We start from the raw sequence: 17,187 nt of genomic DNA on the forward strand, positions 1-17,187 counted from the left end.
CACTCGAACTCAGGACGCAAGGGAGAAACGTGCTAAGAGGAAGGCACGCTTGGCAAATCCACACCGTGACCAATTCCCACCTGGGAACCAATGTCCCCACTTTGGAGGGACGTGTGGCTCCAGAATTGGCCTCCACAGTCACTTACGGACTCCCTGCTAAAACCGTGTCCAAGGGGGACAATCTTACTCGGCTACGAGGGATCGCCGAAGAAGAAATTTTGTCGCTTTGACGGCTTGCAAACTGCCTTGCGTGCCCCAATGTAGAAAGGCAGTGTGCAAATTAAATACAAAATGAAATGGGCCTGCTAGGAGGCCGATTGGGACTGAAAGTGAGTATTATATTTATTCCCACACCTGCTGCAAGCGTCCGATCCGGGCGTGCATCTCTCCGTAGCTCCCGTAGTCGTAGTCTCGCGGGTACCGGGTGGCATTCTGGTAGCAGCGCACGGCCTCCTCGCAATCCTGCTCCGACTCGTAGATCTCACCCAGCTGCTCCCAGAGCTGAGGCTGCCCTGGATCCCGGAGCAGGGCCTGGACGCAGCCGTGGATGGCCTCCAGCTTCCCGTGCAGGGGCCGCGGGGCCAGGTTCCTGGGGAAGGGGAGAGGCGTCAGCGATGGGGAGAGGCAGCCAGGATTTGCAGGAAGGAACTCTGGGGCCTCTGATAAGCCTGGGGGCCTCCAGATCCTTTGGACTCCAGCTCCCATCAGCCCCAGACACCATAGGGTTGGTGATTATTATTATTATTATTATTTTATTTATTTATACCTCACCCATCTGGCTGGGCTTCCCCAGGCACTCTGGGTGGCTCCCAACAGAATATTAAAAACACAACAGAACACCCGGACACTGAGATCCAGCACCGAGGGCCTTCTGGCGGTTCCCTCATTGCGAGAAGTGAGGTTACAGGGAACCAGGCAGAGGGCCTTCTCGGTAGTGGCACCCGCCCTGTGGAACGCCCTCCCAGCAGATGTCAAGGCAATAAGTAACTATTTTACTTTTAGAAGACAACTGAAGGCGGCCCTGTTTAGGGAAGTTTTTAATGTTTATTGCTGTACTGTTTTAATATTCGGTTGGAAGCCGCCCAGAGTGGCTGGGGAGACCCAACCAGATGGGCGGGGTATAAATAATAAATTATTATTGTTATATTATTATTATTATCAAACATTAAAAACTTCCCTAAACAATACAGTGGAACCTTGGTTGCCGAACTCAATCCATTCGGGGAGTCCGTTCGACTCCCGAAACCGTTCGACTCCCGAGGCGTGGCTTCCGATTGGCTGCACTCAATCGGAAGCGGCGTCGGACGTTCGGCTTCTGAAAAACGTCCGAAAACCGGAACACTTACTTCTGGGTTTTCGGCGACTGGGAGCCAAAAGGTCCGAGTACCAAGGTGCTCGAGAACCAAGGTGCGACTGTACTCCAAAACGTCCAGAGACCAGCAGGTTGGGACCCCAGTCCTAGGGGCGGGGTTTTAGAGAGGGGTGTTCTGGGAAAACTGACTTCTTGGTGCCATGTGATGGAAGTGAAGTTTACAGCAGCCCATCACCAGCAACCAAGACTCTCGAGGAATAAAGGAAATGGCTTCAAGCTAGCCTGAGCCCCCGTGTCCGGACAGTACGGTGCTCAGGGTCTGGACCCCCTCATTCAACCTCTCCCCCACCACCACAATATACAGGATTGGGGGCTGGGAGCTGGAAGGATGCGCCACCACAATCTCTCCCGTAGCTGCTGATGTTGTCAAAATGCCCAAAATGCCCTCTGGGAACACTTACCCCGGGGGGAAGTAGCCCTTGTTGTGTTGCCCCATGTTAGAGCCATGGTTGGGCGGCAGGTGCGGGGGCAGCTGAGGCTGGCCGACGCTGGCAGAGCACCTGGGCAGAGGCAGGAGGGGAGAGAAATGTCAGAATGTTGGAGTTGGAAGGGACCCCAAGGGTCATCTATTCCAACCCCATGTAATGCAGGAATCTCAACTTATGTTGTGAACCGCCTTGAGATCTATGGGTATTAGGGGGGGGTATACTAGTGATAAAGCATCCATGACAGTTGGCCATCCAACCTCTGCTGAAAAAACTCCATGGTCTCAGTTGTCTCTATACTAATACACAGAGTATGGGAAACAAGCAAGACGAATTGGTCATTAGTCCTACCCCCGCAATGCTAGAATCACAGCTAAATCAAGTAAGGGGACAAGGGCTGGTGTAGTGGCTGAGCGGGAGAACAGCTGCTTTCCATGCAGAAGGGCCCGGCTTCAATTCCACCACCCTCCCATGGCATATCCTGGGAGGGCTGGGCATGTCCCCTTCCTAAAAATAAATAAACAAATCTTTATTGTCACTACACCACCTGTGTGCAGTGAAATGAGCCCCCCCCATACACTCAGTCTTGTTCGTAGTCCGTGTGCTTGTCAGAAGTCAATCACACCACTATTTCCCCCCCCCCCCATTCCTGAAGTGCCGCTGCTGCCAGCCAGTGTAGGCACTACTGAGCTACTTGGATCAAGGCCAGCTGCAGCTACTCTTCGGAACAGGAGTGGGGCGGGGGGACGGCACTCTGCACATGCTTATAGGCTCCCTGATTCGTAGTTCATTGAACGCACCATGGGGCTGTACTGCAGCTCTAAGGACAGGCCTGGGAGCCAAAGTCTCCTTGAGTGGCATTATTTACTTCTTTCATGAAATTGCCACACTACCTAGTTGTAAAGCGGTTCACGGAGAGAACAGATCAATAAAATGACCAGCAAAAGAAGTCAAAGAGCGCTCAAAAACGGAAAAACAGCCATCAACTAAATTAAATTCGTGCCCGCCTCCTAAACACCTGGGACGTATTTTCAGCAGATGCCACAAAGAGCACAGGGACGGAGTCTCCCTGGTGTCAACAAGCAGGGAGTTCCATAGGGCAGGTGGAGCATCTAAACTATTCAAAGGCTGGGGTGGGGGAGTCAGACACAGGGCCCCTTTCCTTCCTGCTTTGCAGAGGAAGCTGTGGAAGCCAAAACACAGGGGGCTGAAGTGAGGGGGGTGGAGGAGAGAGGGAGAGACAAAATCTCTCTCAGAGCATTCATCAAAGCAACGTCAGTTTTTTGTCTTCCCTGCCTGCAACGGGTGCGGTTTTATGAAGGGCGCTCAGGGAGGCGAATGCAATTCATCGCCCACGATTCTTTGCACAGCTGTGTGTTTGCTTCGCAGGTGTGCACACATGAATTTTATATATATTTGTGTGTACACACACACACACACATACACACACACGCAAGGCTGGTGTGGAACAGCTTTCGTCAACCTGGAGAGCTTCCTGGACTACAACTCCCATCTGCCCCAGCCAGCGCCGCCCCTCCGGACTACGACTCCCAGCCGCTCCTGCCCCCCCCCAGCCGTAAGACACTCACCTGCCGCCCTGGAGCCATGGGCGGGAATGGCAGGAGCTCCAGCCGTTGCCGCTGCAGCCCAGGTTGCCGAGAGAAAAGGGGTCCCGTCCAGCACGGCCCCCCAACTGCTCCACTGTGCGATGCATCCAGCCTGTGATAGGGGGAGAAGTGGGGTTCATGTGCCAAGCAGGGAGCTCCTTCCCACCTTCATGGAGGCCAATTCCTCCTCCTCCTCCTCCTCCTCCTCCTCCTCCTCCTCCTCCCCTCTGACCAACCCATCACCCTTCTTCTAAGGCCCACCCCTTCCAGCTTCTGGCTCCTCCCACAATCTCACCCCCACCCCACCCCCAAATAAACACAATATGGAGCTTATTCCAGCTCCCTGGCCTCTTGTCCAGCAATCCCGTTCTCCCCGTCCAAGGCCCGCTCCCATCCAATCTGCCAGCTGCTCCTCATAGGAACACAGGACGCTAGCTTGTGTCAAATCAGACCATTGGCATCTATCTAGCTCAGTACTGCTAGCACTGGCTGGCAGCAGCAGCAGCTCTCCAGGGTTTCTGGCAATACAATTTCTCCCAGCCCTCCTTTCCCGTCTAGCAACTTCCCTTTCAAATGACTGCCCCACCCCAACCAATAGGCAGCCTCCTATGCGTGCCCCCCCCCACCTCACAACACTTCATTTATTAACTTTCTTTCCATATTAGAACTTTATGGAAAGTTTACAACTTTTAGAACTTTCTTTAGAACATTCTTTCCATATTCATACACCCAGATAATTAGTTGTTGCTGCTGCTGCTGAGAGATAACACTTTTGCAACAGTTGCCAAAAGGTGCGTTGCCACTTTTGCGACAGTTGCCAATAGATATCTTGCAGCCCCCATCCCAACAACGTTCACGGCCCCCCCCTCTCCGCTTTGCTATTCCACCCCAACAACAACAAATGAGCACATTATTAATTTCCCCAAGTAATTATTATTTTTTTACCTCTCCCGCTGTGGGGGATCCGCCTTTGTACCCCACCCTCCACCCCCCCGATCTGAGCGACGGGTGCCACCACCCTGCCGCGGCTTGCTGCAGTTTCCTCTGGTTTATTCCCCTTCTCCAGTCACAGCCACATAAAATGCTGGGGGGGGGGAGAAAAGAGAGAGAGCACAAATTACTTGGAATTCAAAAATATGTTTGCTTCAGTTGCCCACCTTGGGTCTAGATTCCCAGGGAGGGCAAGCAATGCGGGAGCCTCCCGATGCTCCTGGACTACAACTCCCATCATCCCAGATCACTGGCTGTGGTGGCTGAGGGGAGTTGTAGTCCAACAGCACCTGGAAGGCACCAGGCTTGGGGAAAAGATGATCTGGAGTAAGCCCAGGATAAACCAGGCATCCCCAAACTTTAGCCCTCCAGATGTTTTGGACTACAATTCCCATCATCCCTGACCACTGGTCCTCTTAGCTAGGGATCATGGGAGTTGTAGGCCAAAACATTTGGAGGGCCGTAGTTTGGGGATGCCTGGGATAAACAACAATGTTGGAAGCCTTGATGTTTGTTCCTCAAATGTGCAATTAAATTCACCCCAAATCTTGGTGTTAAGTCGTTCGGGTGAATAATCTCCATTTCAGATTAAATCAATATGAACATGGCCTGAACAGGAAATCACTAATTCAAATTATACAAAGGTCTGTAACTTAGCTATTTATTGCGAACACAATGCATTTCTCTGTTTCTTTTATTGCTGAAAACATCAAAAGGTGTATGCAAAAAAACATTCAAACGAACGTGAACAAAAATTTTGTATAATTAAACCCAAACACATGTTGTGGTGATTTTATATCAATTTCCTCGGTTCTGCCTTATTAGGGGGCTGGATGCAATTAATTTAGTAGCAGAAACTCATTCCCTTTTCCGCCCATCTCTGTGGATATAGCGTTAAGCAGCAGGAAAGAAAGAGTTAACAGAGCCACGTGTTCCTCTCATCCAATCCACACAGGGCCTCCTTTGCCCTCCCTCCAATGGAATTCCTTCATGTGGGGAAGGGAGGCGGGGCCTCTGCTCCTGCCAGCCCCAGGGTTATCCCTTGCCCTACCACACCCACCCCTTCTGATGGAAATCACACCCTGCACACACCTACTGTGCCGGAGAAGCTCTGAGTGGCTCTCTCTCTCTCTCTTTCTCTCTCTTTCTCTCTCTTTCTCTCCTCGAAGACAGCCAATCACTCGAAGTCCTTCGCCTGGCCGCCAATCATCTTTCACCTCCGTCTCCTAATGAGGTCTGGAAATCATAGAGATAGAAAAAGAGAGAATGGCTTGGGTTAGTTAGTCTTTCGAGGAGGCTGCAAAGCAGAGGCGCTTTTGCCGGGCAGGGGCAGCTTGTGGGGGGCAGTTGGGGTCGGGAAGACCTTTTTACCATTATCTAAATCTGCCAGGTCTTTTGTCTCGTGTTGCTGTAATTCCTTATGACTCCCTAATAGCCTGATGTTGCTTTTTAGCAAAAACAGCTAAAACCAGCAAAACCAGCAGGACCTTAAGAGGCGACATCACCACCACCACCACCATCATTATTATTATTGGCATAAAATTGTGCCTGACAACCCTTGTTGTCAAGTACGTCATTATCATTGTGCTAAAAGGTAAAGGTAAGGGGGCCCCTGACCATCAGGTCTAGTCGTGTCCGACTCTGGGGTTGCGGCGCTCATCTCACTCTATAGGCCGAGGGAGCCGGTGTTTGTCCGCAGACAGCTTCCGGGCCAGCATGACAAAGCTGCTTCTGGCAAACCAGAGCAGTGCATGGAAACACTGTTTACCCTCCCGCCGGAGCGGTCCCTATTTATCTACTTGCACTTTGATGTGCTTTCGAACTGCTAGGTTGGCAGGAGCTGGGACCGAGCAACGGGAGCTCACCCCGTTGCAGGGATTCAAACTGCCGACCTTCTGATTGGCAAGCCCTAGACTCTGTGGTTTAACCCACAGCGCCACCTGGGTCCCTATCATTGTGCTAGTCTGCATTTTATTTCCCCCTGACTTCACTATTATTTGCTGCATTCATATCCTTCCTCCTCCTCTTCCAAGGAGCCCAGCGTGGCAGATGCGGTTCACCTTCTCATCTTTTAATCCCAACAACAACCCTATGAGGTAGGACGCGGGTGGTGCTGTGGTCTAAACCACTGAGCCTCTTGGGCTTGCCGATCAGAAGATCAGCGGTTCAAATCCCCCCAACAGGGTGAGTTCCCGTTGCTCGGTCCCTAGCTCCTGCCAACCTAGCAGTTCGAAAGCACATCAAAATGCAAGTAGATAAATAGCTACCGCTGCGGCGGGATGGTAAACGGTGTTTCCGTGCGCTGCTCTGGTTTTCATCGCGGTGTTTCATTGCGCCAGAAGCGGCTTAGTCATGCCGGCCACATGACCATGAAAAACTGTTCGTGGATGTTAGGGAATTTCATAGGGGGGGGGCACCCAAACGAGGCTTCATTTGGGAATCAAGATTGGCACTAATGCCCTCAAGGGGACCCCATTTGATCCTACAACACCACTCTAGTATCGCACCAACACGAACCCCCTCAAGATCAAGCCCTGAGTAATAAAGGCTCCCTTTCCTACCCCTTCTCTGTTGCCTGAGACTCTATGTAACCATATTTCTTTATGAATGAATACAGTGTATCTTTATTTCTAAATGAAACCCCCTTTTTCTACTCTGGCCAAGGGCTCTCAGGGATGCAGGGAACAGCCATAATCCTTTAAGCGAGAGGTCAGGTAGCCAGGGTGGTGCTCCTCTGCATATCCATAATCCATTCAGGTACCATCTCCTGCCATTCCCAACCCTCCGAAGCCAGAGGCAATACTCACACCTGGACCCATTGTTTTTCCCCACCAGGTACTCAAGGATCCCTTCCCAGATACTTACTGGTACTTGCTTAACAATGTCCTGGGACATCTTATGCTAATCCTGCTTACCTCCTCTTTACCTGTATGCTAATGCCCCTTGCCCCTTCCCCTTTTCTGACGTTTTACCCTGTCACAAGTGATGTATGTATGATGCTTTCTATGTGCATTATGGGATGGTGGTGGGAAGTTTTAAAAGTTCTTGCAGCCCTGTTCACGGTGTTCAGTCTGGCATTGAACCTGCTGCGCAGTAATAAACCTTGCTGTTTGCTCCGGATCATGGCTGGACTCCTTCCTTTTATACTCCGCAACGACCACAGGCCCTTGCCTGATGAGCTGGGTGGCTGAGCATTCTCGCACCCAGAATTTTGCCCTAACAGTGGACAAATGCCGGCTCCCTCGGCTTGTAAAGCGAGATGAGCGGCGCAACCCCAAAGACGTCTGCAACTGGACTTTAACTGTCAGAGGTCCTTTCTTTCCCTTCTTCTTTTTTTTAGGTTGAGAGCTAGTGCCTGGCCCAAGCTCATCCCCCAGTGGACTTCACGTGCCTGAGTGTGGTTTTTGAACCCTGCTCTCCCAGTTCCTAGCACACTCAACACACTCAGGGCAACACTTCTTATGCACTCTGTAGCCAGCAGAAACTTGCGCCATAGCAAATGTGTTAGCCTATAAGGCGCCACAAAACACATATGCACTGATGCGCAAAACATATGCACAACTTGATAGTTGTGTTATTAAATTGCTATATATAACTAGTGTTTCCCTCGTGGTTTCAAAATGCAGGAATGAGAGGGGTGGTCTTCTCATTGCGAGGCATGATCTGTATGCAGAGGTCATGCGCTCTGGTTTTCAACACGGCTATCGAAATGATTTCGGGCGATTTGCACGCACTGGGGCAGAGCGGGTTCATATCTCTACCAATTCCAAGCAGGGGCCGGCAAAGGTTTCACGGTTAAAAGCCCCAGAGATCCACTGCCGGTTAGACTAGCTTTTCACAATGTTGTGCCCACCTTGGCTTGGACTACAACTCCCATCAGCCCCAACAATAACAAAGATTAGTTTTTTGTACCCCACCCATCTGACCGGGCTGCCCCAGGCACTCTGGGCCGCTTCCAACAGATATTGCCTCTTGTTTGTCTGGGCAAAGAAGGGTGCGTGTGTGTTTGCAGAAACCTCCGATCTTTGCGCGTATCTACAATGTAGTGCACTTTGCAAAGGTAAAAGCCAAACCCCCTGTTGCCCCAACCATGGCTTCACCTACCTGTGACATTTCCCTCCCCCCCAGCCTCCCCGTGAGGAAATGTGGCATGCAAACTGAAATACTGTATATTGTCCAGTAGCACCTTAGAGACCAACTAAGTTTGTTCTTGGTATGGGCTTTCGTGTGCATGCGCACTTCTTCAGATACGAAAAAGACCGCCATTCATGCTCCTCTGCAACACATACACGCGCACGGATGTGCGCACAAAGCAGCAGCCCACAAAATGGGAGATAATCACACTGGCCTACATTGCAAGGTTGTCGTACGCTTCTATATCTCTCTCTCCACCTTTGGAAATGTGTGTACGTGTGTGAAAATTATATTGGGCCATTTCATTTCTCCCTCCCTCCCGGAAGCACTGGCAGGATGAGCGGTTAAAATTTTAAAAACTGAAATTCACACCACCCGCCATGCGAGTTGCCCCAAGTTTTAAAAAAAAAAACCTCAAATTTTGCTTCTGCTTGGTAGGTGAGAGAGTAAGGCCAGTGTGTGTGTGTGTGTGTGTGTGTGTGTGTGTGTGTGATGCTGTCCAATTTCTGCTCCAACAAAATTTCTGCTCCATCCTTGTCAGGCCTTTAACAACACACGCCAGGAAATCTGGGTTGCAACCAAAAGACCTGTCAGTGGGGTGACATTTTCTGGCTCAGCTCAGCGCGCACAGAGACTCTGCGATCATTTTCTTAGCAGCTCACGGCATTCTCCTGAAAAGCCCCATTGCTGAATGCGAGTCCTAGTGACTGAGTGTCAAGGGAAAAGCACTCTGCACATGCACACCCCTGCATTGCATTGGACCGGATGACCCTCAGGGTCCCTCCCATCTCTATGATTCTACTGCTGCTTCCCTGCACTGGTGGGCGAGGGTGGCAGCTGGAACAAGGCCCCAGCATCAACCAGCCTTTATGCATAAGGCTTGTGAGGCATTGCCTGGATTTATTCCTTCTCTCCCCCCCCCATCCCAAAATAACCTGCCTCAACCATTGCAAAGAGGGGGGTGGGGGGGAGTTTGCAAGTTTGGGGTTTGGCGGCAACAAAAAACTGGAGGCAACTTTTTCCCACGCTGCCCCAGGATGGTGAAGGGAAAGGAAAGGAAGAAGGGGCTCTCTAGTCACCGCCGGTGACTCACGGCTCACACAGTCTTTTCTGCCCCCCCCCCAAAGCATGTCTGGGTCTACGTCCTGCCATAAGCCTGGGCCAAACACACCAGCTGCCGCACCCCCCCCCGCCAGCAGCACCGGTGTGTTCCGCCTACCGTGGGCGTGAGCCAGACAGTGTCTCGTGAGTCCACCCACGGCTACTGGAGGGGTGGTGGGAGAGGGAGCTGGGGGTTTGACTGCCCCAAACATGGCTGCACTTAGGAAACCCCCAAACACACACACACACACACACACACACACACACAACCTGGGTGTGGGGGGGAATTAGCAGGGCCCTCCTCCCAACCTTTAACTCTGGATAGGAGAGCCGGGGCCTGAATTTACGTCCAGACCAAATAGCAACCCTGGAGCCAAAGACCACGGCTATTTCTGGAAGAGCCGAGAGCTAAGTTTGGCTCAGGGCGGGGCAGGGCAGCGGCGGCGGCTGCGTTGGAGCAAGTAAGGCCGGGGGGGGGGTGAGCATGTCGTAAGACCTCCTGTGCATACTCCTGCCTTGTGAAATGTGGTGAAGGGGGGGCGGAGAGGAGGCGTCCCAGGAATATTGGTCTCCCTGCCATAGAGGGCGTGAGAGAAAGTCGAGCCTCTGTTCCGAATGCGCCAACTGCACAAAGCACGCACGCCAGCGGTAGAGCATGGCACATGCCAAGGCTGCCCAACGCTTGGGCTGAACACATAGGCACATCACGGCAACGAAGCTGCTGGGGACATGGCACAAAACCTCCGGAGGCATGTACGACAAATTGGACGTGGAGAGGGCGCATACTACCATAATAATATGCGCGAAACAGGCTGTTCTGACATACCCTGTTTCTCATATTTTAAGACATACCCATAAAATAAGCCATAGCAGGATTTTTAAGCATTCAAAGAATATAAGCCATACCCCGAAAATAAGACATAGTGATAGGCGCAGCAGCAATGCCAGCCATGGCAGGAGGAGGAGGAAAAAAATAAGACATCCCTTGAAAATAAGCCATAGTGTGTTTTTTTGAGGAAAAAATAAATATAAGACATGTCTTATAATATGAGAAACACGGTAGGTAAGCTCAGGGAAAGTTACAACACCTGCGGAGTGTGTTTGCATCACCCAGGATGCGCTCCATGCTGAAATTATGCCCTAGGTGCACCGCGGTCTACAGCCAACAGCCGATTTACGCACATCCAATTAATGCACGGCCACGCATGCGCATATCACCGCCATGACCTGGAAGTGGCTGGGGAAAGGCTCTCCACCGTCATGGGGTCAGGAACGTAACCCCAGTGCAAAACGCTTGTTTGCCTGGGCAATATCTGGTTTTCAACATTGCACTGTATCACCGGCTAAACATTGTGATATACCGATATATCGCGATGTCTGAAGGATGGAGCCATGTTGAGAGGCATTGGCCAGCTTCACAGGTCTTCCCACATTGTGATTTTTGCACAGCACACGCACACACACACATCGTGATTGGCAATATATCGCCAGGTCCAAATTACGAAACCGATATCATGATATGGACTTGAAACCGGTTTGGGGCGACATAACAGCTCCTGAAAAGTTGAAATCCTCCCTGAAGAGGCACGGGGGTCTAAAGCCCTTCGCTCGCCCTGCACACACAAGCCACACACTCACTTTGCAGAGCCATTCCGAATACCGAATTGGGGAACCTGTGCTACCTGCCTCGAGAGTTCGCAGACGGACTACTTCCACACTCCTTGCACGCTCACACTCTTGCGAGATCCGTATCGCAAGACATACGCGCTGCGTTTTCTCGCCCTCAACTGCGGCACGGTGCACCAGCCCCCCCCAGCCCCCAACATGCGCCTTTCTGCTCCCCCCCTCAGGTTGAACTGCAACAGTCTGCAAGGCCAGGCATACACACCTTCCAATACAGAGAACCAGGTTCTGGGCCGCTTTGTCACCCAGGGCACACTTGGCTTCACCATCTCGACTGGCTGACCACCCCCAAGGTGAAAAAGTGGCTGCAACGGGAAAGGAATCCCGGCGGGCTCTGTTTGTTGACAATTCCAAATTCCAGTTCTGTTAGCTTGTGTTAGGATGACTTTGGGGCCGCTTCTAGTTTATTTGTGTTTTCGGTTGCGTAGATTGTTTTGGGGCGCTCTCTCTCTCTCTCTGTGGTGTCATAATGCTGTTAAGACAGGCATCCCCAAACTGCGGCCCTCCAGATGTTTTGGACTACAACTCCCATGACCCCTAACTAACAGGACCAGTGGTCGGGGAAGATGGGAATTGTAGTCCAAAACATCTGGAGGGCCGAAGTTTGGGGATGCCTGTGTTAAGACATGCCTTTTTCTCTTTTTTTCAGGCAGCAGAGAATGTGGAACATGCATTCCTAAATAAAATAAAACGAACAAGGCAAGGATTCGACAGGCATGCAAATCTGCACACACACACACACAGGGCCAAATGACGTGTTTGTGCGTGTTCAGAAACCTGTGACCCCCCCACATGTGGCTTACACACGCCCGTTTCCAAACATGTGCAGCCCATGTTGTTAGCACGCACGCAATCTCCATGTGTGCCCAAACACCCGGGAGCTTTCTACACGATCTCCCCATGCCCCCGGGCCGCACAAAAACTTTTGTGCGTCTGCATGCTTGTATTCTGGTGTGGCCAGCCGGTGATGCCAACCACACACTCGTTCCCTTGCTCACGCTATTGTGACACACTGCCCCACATCTCCCCACGCCCAGCTACATCCATGCGCCCCGCCAATTTGCACACAAACGAGCATGCTCCTCTCTGTCCCTGCTACTGCCCACCCTCGCAATCTCCACGCTGCTGCTGCTGCGGGGATTTCGGGGCCGAGCCGTGACGCAACTGTGAGCGAGCCAAGAGGAAGCGATGGGGGCAAGTCCTGGCAGCACAGCTGGCGTAGGAGGGCGAGGCTGACCCGTCTCGGGACTCACCCAGCCTCCAGCTACTACGCCCGCCCCCCTGCGGACAGCAGAAGTGTCCAGTTCCCACCCAGTCTGGCCAGGGCGCCAACACGCACACACCCCTCGCCGCTCCAGGGCTTGCGCATCTGTGGGTGTTAATGGCAGCTACTAGGCTGAAGATTTCTCCCGGCAAGGAGGCCAAGGCAGCTGCAAATTCAGAGAAGCATTACATCCCCCCCCCCGCGCCGCCGGCCAAACCATTCCTCGCTTTAAAAGCCCACGTTGCATTATGGGAAAAATCGACAGGGATGTTACTTGGGGACCGTCCACCCAGGGAGGAAGTGAGGCAGCTCACGTGAGTGGAGGAAGTAGGGGGAGGAGGGACAGGAAATGCAGCCCAACACACACACACACACACACACACACACACAAACACACACGGGGTCTCGCAAACCATTTCCTGTGCAAGCAGCTGTCGATACACAGCCCAAAGGAGAAGGTGTGGCCAAACCCAGCAAACACAAAAGACACCTATTTGATGCTAGAAATCTAAAATAACAAAAGCAGGCCGCACAACACAAAAGACGTGTGTGGTTGCTCTCTTTTGCTCCTACACACGCACACCCTGTCACATCACAGCTCCATCGCCCGACACACTCCCACAACCTCTCTCGCACTCAGCACCCACCCATCCCGCCACGCGCACAGAGTTCTGGGTGAGGAGATGAGGTGATCCTCCTCCCCCAGGCATGCGCGTCAGCGGCCCCCACACGGTGCGTCGAACATGATGCGCAGGGGATCTCCAACACTCCCACGCCTCCCGGAAGGCGCGGGGACAAGGGTTCCGGGGGCGGCTGCCCGGAACCCAGTGGGGCAGAAAGGGTACCGCCGGGTTGGCCCCAAAGGGCATGGCACAAAATGGGGAAAGTGCCCCCCTCCGCCAGCTGCCATGGGGCAGAAGATCAAGCGGATCGATGCTCGCACAGCAAGCAGGATTTAGAAATTTCCCCCTGTATCAATGATGGGGCTGTGGGTGAAACATCCCCCCACACACACACCCTCCCGAGCTGTGTTGTTTTGGGGAAAGGTCCTTTCATTTTCCCCTCCGCGGCCACATTCTCCGAAACAGAGATTGCTCGCTTGCTTACGGGACAGATTTACAAGAAAAGGGAAGCAGAGATGATGGCAAGTCGCCCCAACCACAGAGGAAGCAGCGAGTCACGGGAGAGTGTGCGCATCACGGGTAAGTGTGCCAGAGCACGGAGGGCACCGACACAAGGCGTGAATGAGGAGAAGGAGCAGAGAGTGAATGGGTGCCCAAGAGGGTGAAGGAGACAAAGGTGGGCGTGGGAGAGAGCGAGGGAGGTGGCCCAACGGTCAGAAAAGGAATGATAACCAAGAGGGAGCCAGTCTAGCTTCCCTTGGTCGGGAATTCCACAACATGGGAGCCACCACCGAACAGGCTTTCTCTCCCCGATAGGGATGGGGCCGAGAGAGAAGGGGAGGTTAGCTAGCATCTCTCCAGGTGGAGCCAGGCCGCAAAAGGAACATTGCAATCCTAATTCATTCCTGCTTAAGTGACCAGGCAGGCCCCCACCTCACAAGGAGACGCAGGCAAACGGCAGGGCATTGCAGCAGGGCCTGCGTTGGGTAGGGAGGGCAACCCGGGCTCTGGGCTGGTGCCAACTGCGGGTGTCCGTCCAGGTAAATAAAGACCCCCCAGAGATACAGGATGTGCCACCTGCACCCAGCCCAAAGATGTACCCAAACAGACACACATGTGGGGACGTATGCACAGACGCAGCACACACTCGTAAGGCGCGCAAATGCATGGGAAACACCGCAAGCACATAGACACAGGCCTCACTTGGGCAGGGAAGCAGATCGCAAATATAAGGAACATACGCGGATTCAGGGTAGCGGAAACCCAAAAGCACTTGCAGTCTCCATCAAGACCACTTTTCCTCCAGAGATACTCTCCCTTTGCTTCCACCCAGTTTCCATAAGAACGTAAGCCATCGGTGGTTCTCTCCTCCTCCCCAGGGAATCTGTCCAATCCTCTTTTAAAACCGTCTAAGTCGGAGGCCGGCCCTGTCTCCTGCGGAAGCGAGTTCCACAGGGAGACACCTGGCTTGAGAGCAGTACATGTGAAAAGGATCTAGGAGTCTTGGTAGACCACAAACTTGACATGAGTCAGCAGTGTGATGCAGCAGCTCAAAAAGCCAATGCAATACTGGGCTGCATCAATAGGAGTATAGCATCTAGATCTAGGGAAGTAATAGTACCACTGTATTCTGCTCTGGTCAGACCTCACCTGGAGTACTGTGTCCAGTTCTGGGCCCCACAGTTCAAGAAGGATACTGACAAGCTGGAACGTGTCCAGAGGAGGGCAACCAAAATGGTCAAAGGCCTGGAAACGACGCGTTTCAATGGTGCCACAGCAATCTCCCTGCCTTTTACACTCTAGACTCAGGTCCTACTGAACGCTTGCCTACGCAATGTCAGATCGGAACTGAGGAATACAAAGTAGGAAAGGAACGGGCGCACTTGCATTCCCTGGTCATGGGTCATACCCAACAAGGGTCGCCATGGCAGAGGGGCGTCTTCACCCGGGATAGTTAGAGGATGCCTTGAAACTCTCTCTCTGGGCAGCGATGGACCTTTGAGTTTCAGGCGAGAGAAGGTAAAGTTACCCAAGGCTCTCTATCTGGGCAGACTCCGAAGGATATCAAGCCTTGGGGAGAAAAGGCAACCGCAAAACCCTCAGCCTGGGCAGCCTCCGACGGGCTTTGGGCTTTTTGGTTGTGAAAATAGGAAAGAGTTTGATTGCTGTGACAGTTCCCCACCCCAAACAGCCAATTATTCCCTATTGATACTCACTTCGCAGCGCGCTGCCTTCTTTTCCTGAAGCTTGATCACCTCGCGACAACAGGAGAAGAAAATCTTGGAAAATCAAACCCCACGGCCGTCTGGATCCTGTTTGTTTTCCCTGTGTGGTCCCGCCAAGGATCCCAGTTAGGCCAGAACTCCAGGGACAGTCGGGGATGGGGATCCCCCCTGCAAATGGCTGGGTGCGCTTGGGCTCCCCAACCACGGCGCCCCAAGAGTACGGCTAAACGGAGTCTCCTGGCTGGCTCGCCATATTGTTATGAAAAAACGTACCCCAAAATGCGTTGCCTTTTAAGAAGGACAGGCGCGGGTCGGAAGCTCCAAAATTTGCACTAAGTTCAGCTCCGCCGGGAAAATGACAGAGACCACACGATGCTGTCAGGAAAAACAAACCGATCCCTTTATTGCAGAATGCAAAGCTACAGCTGTAGGGTCCCTGCCTCTGGAAAGAAGGAAGGAACCCCGGGAAATGGTGAAGCCCCTTTTTATGCCCTCCTGTCCCTGCGTGAAAATCCCTGGACTGGGAGGGAGGGGAAGGACAAGGAGGATGGGCGGCGATCGGATTAGCTGGGTGAGGAGATGACTTTTTCTTTCAGATGGCGGGATGTCAATTGCTCTTCTCCTGTCGCTGATGGTGTTCCCTTTTGTTTGGCGGGAGGGGCAATCAGTCGAGATGGGTGCAGAGGTGGGGCAGTTCCTGGCGATTTCCGTGGGGTGGAAGTCCGCCCGGCAGGTGTTTTCCCCCAGGCCATGGAAGGGTGGGCTACGTAGAGGATGGCAATTTATTTGAATAAAGTTGTTCCAGCTAATCCCTCTATTGTCCGTGTGTCCTTGAATGGGTATAGGGTGGTAGTAGGGCAAGGTTCAGGTGGGTTGGGGTCATACAGGGTTCATACAGAAAATATACCTGGAAAACATACCTAATACAGGGATTTCTAATTAAAAGGTAGCAGTCCTGACATATACAGTTCTAAGATATAAAACAGCAATTCTAATACAGAGAGATACTAGCAATTCTAATACAGAGGCAGCGGATAGAGATTTCATGGTAAGAGAACATATAATAGGCTGTATTATTAACTTGAGTAGAAAAGTGTCACTTTGGATTTGGGCGGTTCCCCCCCCCCCTTTCTTCTGGAAACATTGTTTTGTTCTGGGCGGAGGGGAGGTGGAGAGGGGAAATGTGTGAGTTTATGCTAACTGTTGTGCATATGCAGATCCTTAAGCCTTCCTTCAGGCAGGGTCGTGTCCTAGCGGGAGGGGTGGGGAGACAGGGAAGATGGCATTGAACAGGATTCTGGGTATTGCAGCTGTCAAATTCTGTCACCCCTCTCTGTTCATTAATAATGGTGTCCTGCAAACCCCCCCCCCAATATGATTTTATAACAATGCCTTATGAGGAACGGCTTAGGGAGCTGGGTATGTTTAGCCTGGAGAAGAGAAGGTTAAGGGGTGATATGATAGTCATGTTCAAATATATGAAAGGATGTCATATAGAGGAGGGAGAAAGGTTTTTTTCTGCTGCTCCAGAGAAGCGGACACGGAGCAATGGATTCAAACTACAAGAAAGAAGATTCCACCTCAACATTAGGAAGAACTTCCTGACAGTAAGAGCTGTCCGGCAGTGGAATTTGCTGCCAAGGAGTGTGGTGGAGTCTCCTTCTTTGGAGGTCTTTAAGCAGAGGCTTGACAGGCATATGTCAAGAATGCTATCTGAATGCTATATGTCAAGAATGGTATCTGAAGAAGTGTGCATGCACACG

The 17,187-nt window shown here is 52.2% G+C and overlaps 1 protein-coding gene across 8 annotated transcripts in view; it reads right to left on the minus strand.

The window, feature by feature from the left end:
- The window catches only part of KDM6B (lysine demethylase 6B), a 97,172-nt gene that overhangs the window by 43,771 nt on the left and 36,214 nt on the right, over positions 1-17,187 (minus strand). For all 8 annotated transcript variants that reach the window (XR_015946702.1, XR_015946707.1, XR_015946704.1 and 5 more), the window contains exons 3-7: positions 5,487-5,630; positions 4,350-4,488; positions 3,387-3,516; positions 1,774-1,872; positions 355-589 (exon numbers count right to left, since the gene is read on the minus strand). Coding sequence is in view for 1 of the 8 variants with exons in the window: in XM_060281901.2 (XP_060137884.2) it covers positions 355-589; positions 1,774-1,872; positions 3,387-3,511 (459 nt within the window). In the remaining 7 variants the exon portion in view is untranslated. The remainder of the gene's footprint in view (positions 1-354; positions 590-1,773; positions 1,873-3,386; positions 3,517-4,349; positions 4,489-5,486; positions 5,631-17,187) is intronic.

This window comes from Zootoca vivipara, chromosome 12, assembly GCF_965207765.1.
Source record: "Zootoca vivipara chromosome 12, rZooViv2.hap1.1, whole genome shotgun sequence".
In the NCBI taxonomy this organism is placed as follows: Eukaryota; Metazoa; Chordata; class Lepidosauria; order Squamata; family Lacertidae; genus Zootoca; species Zootoca vivipara.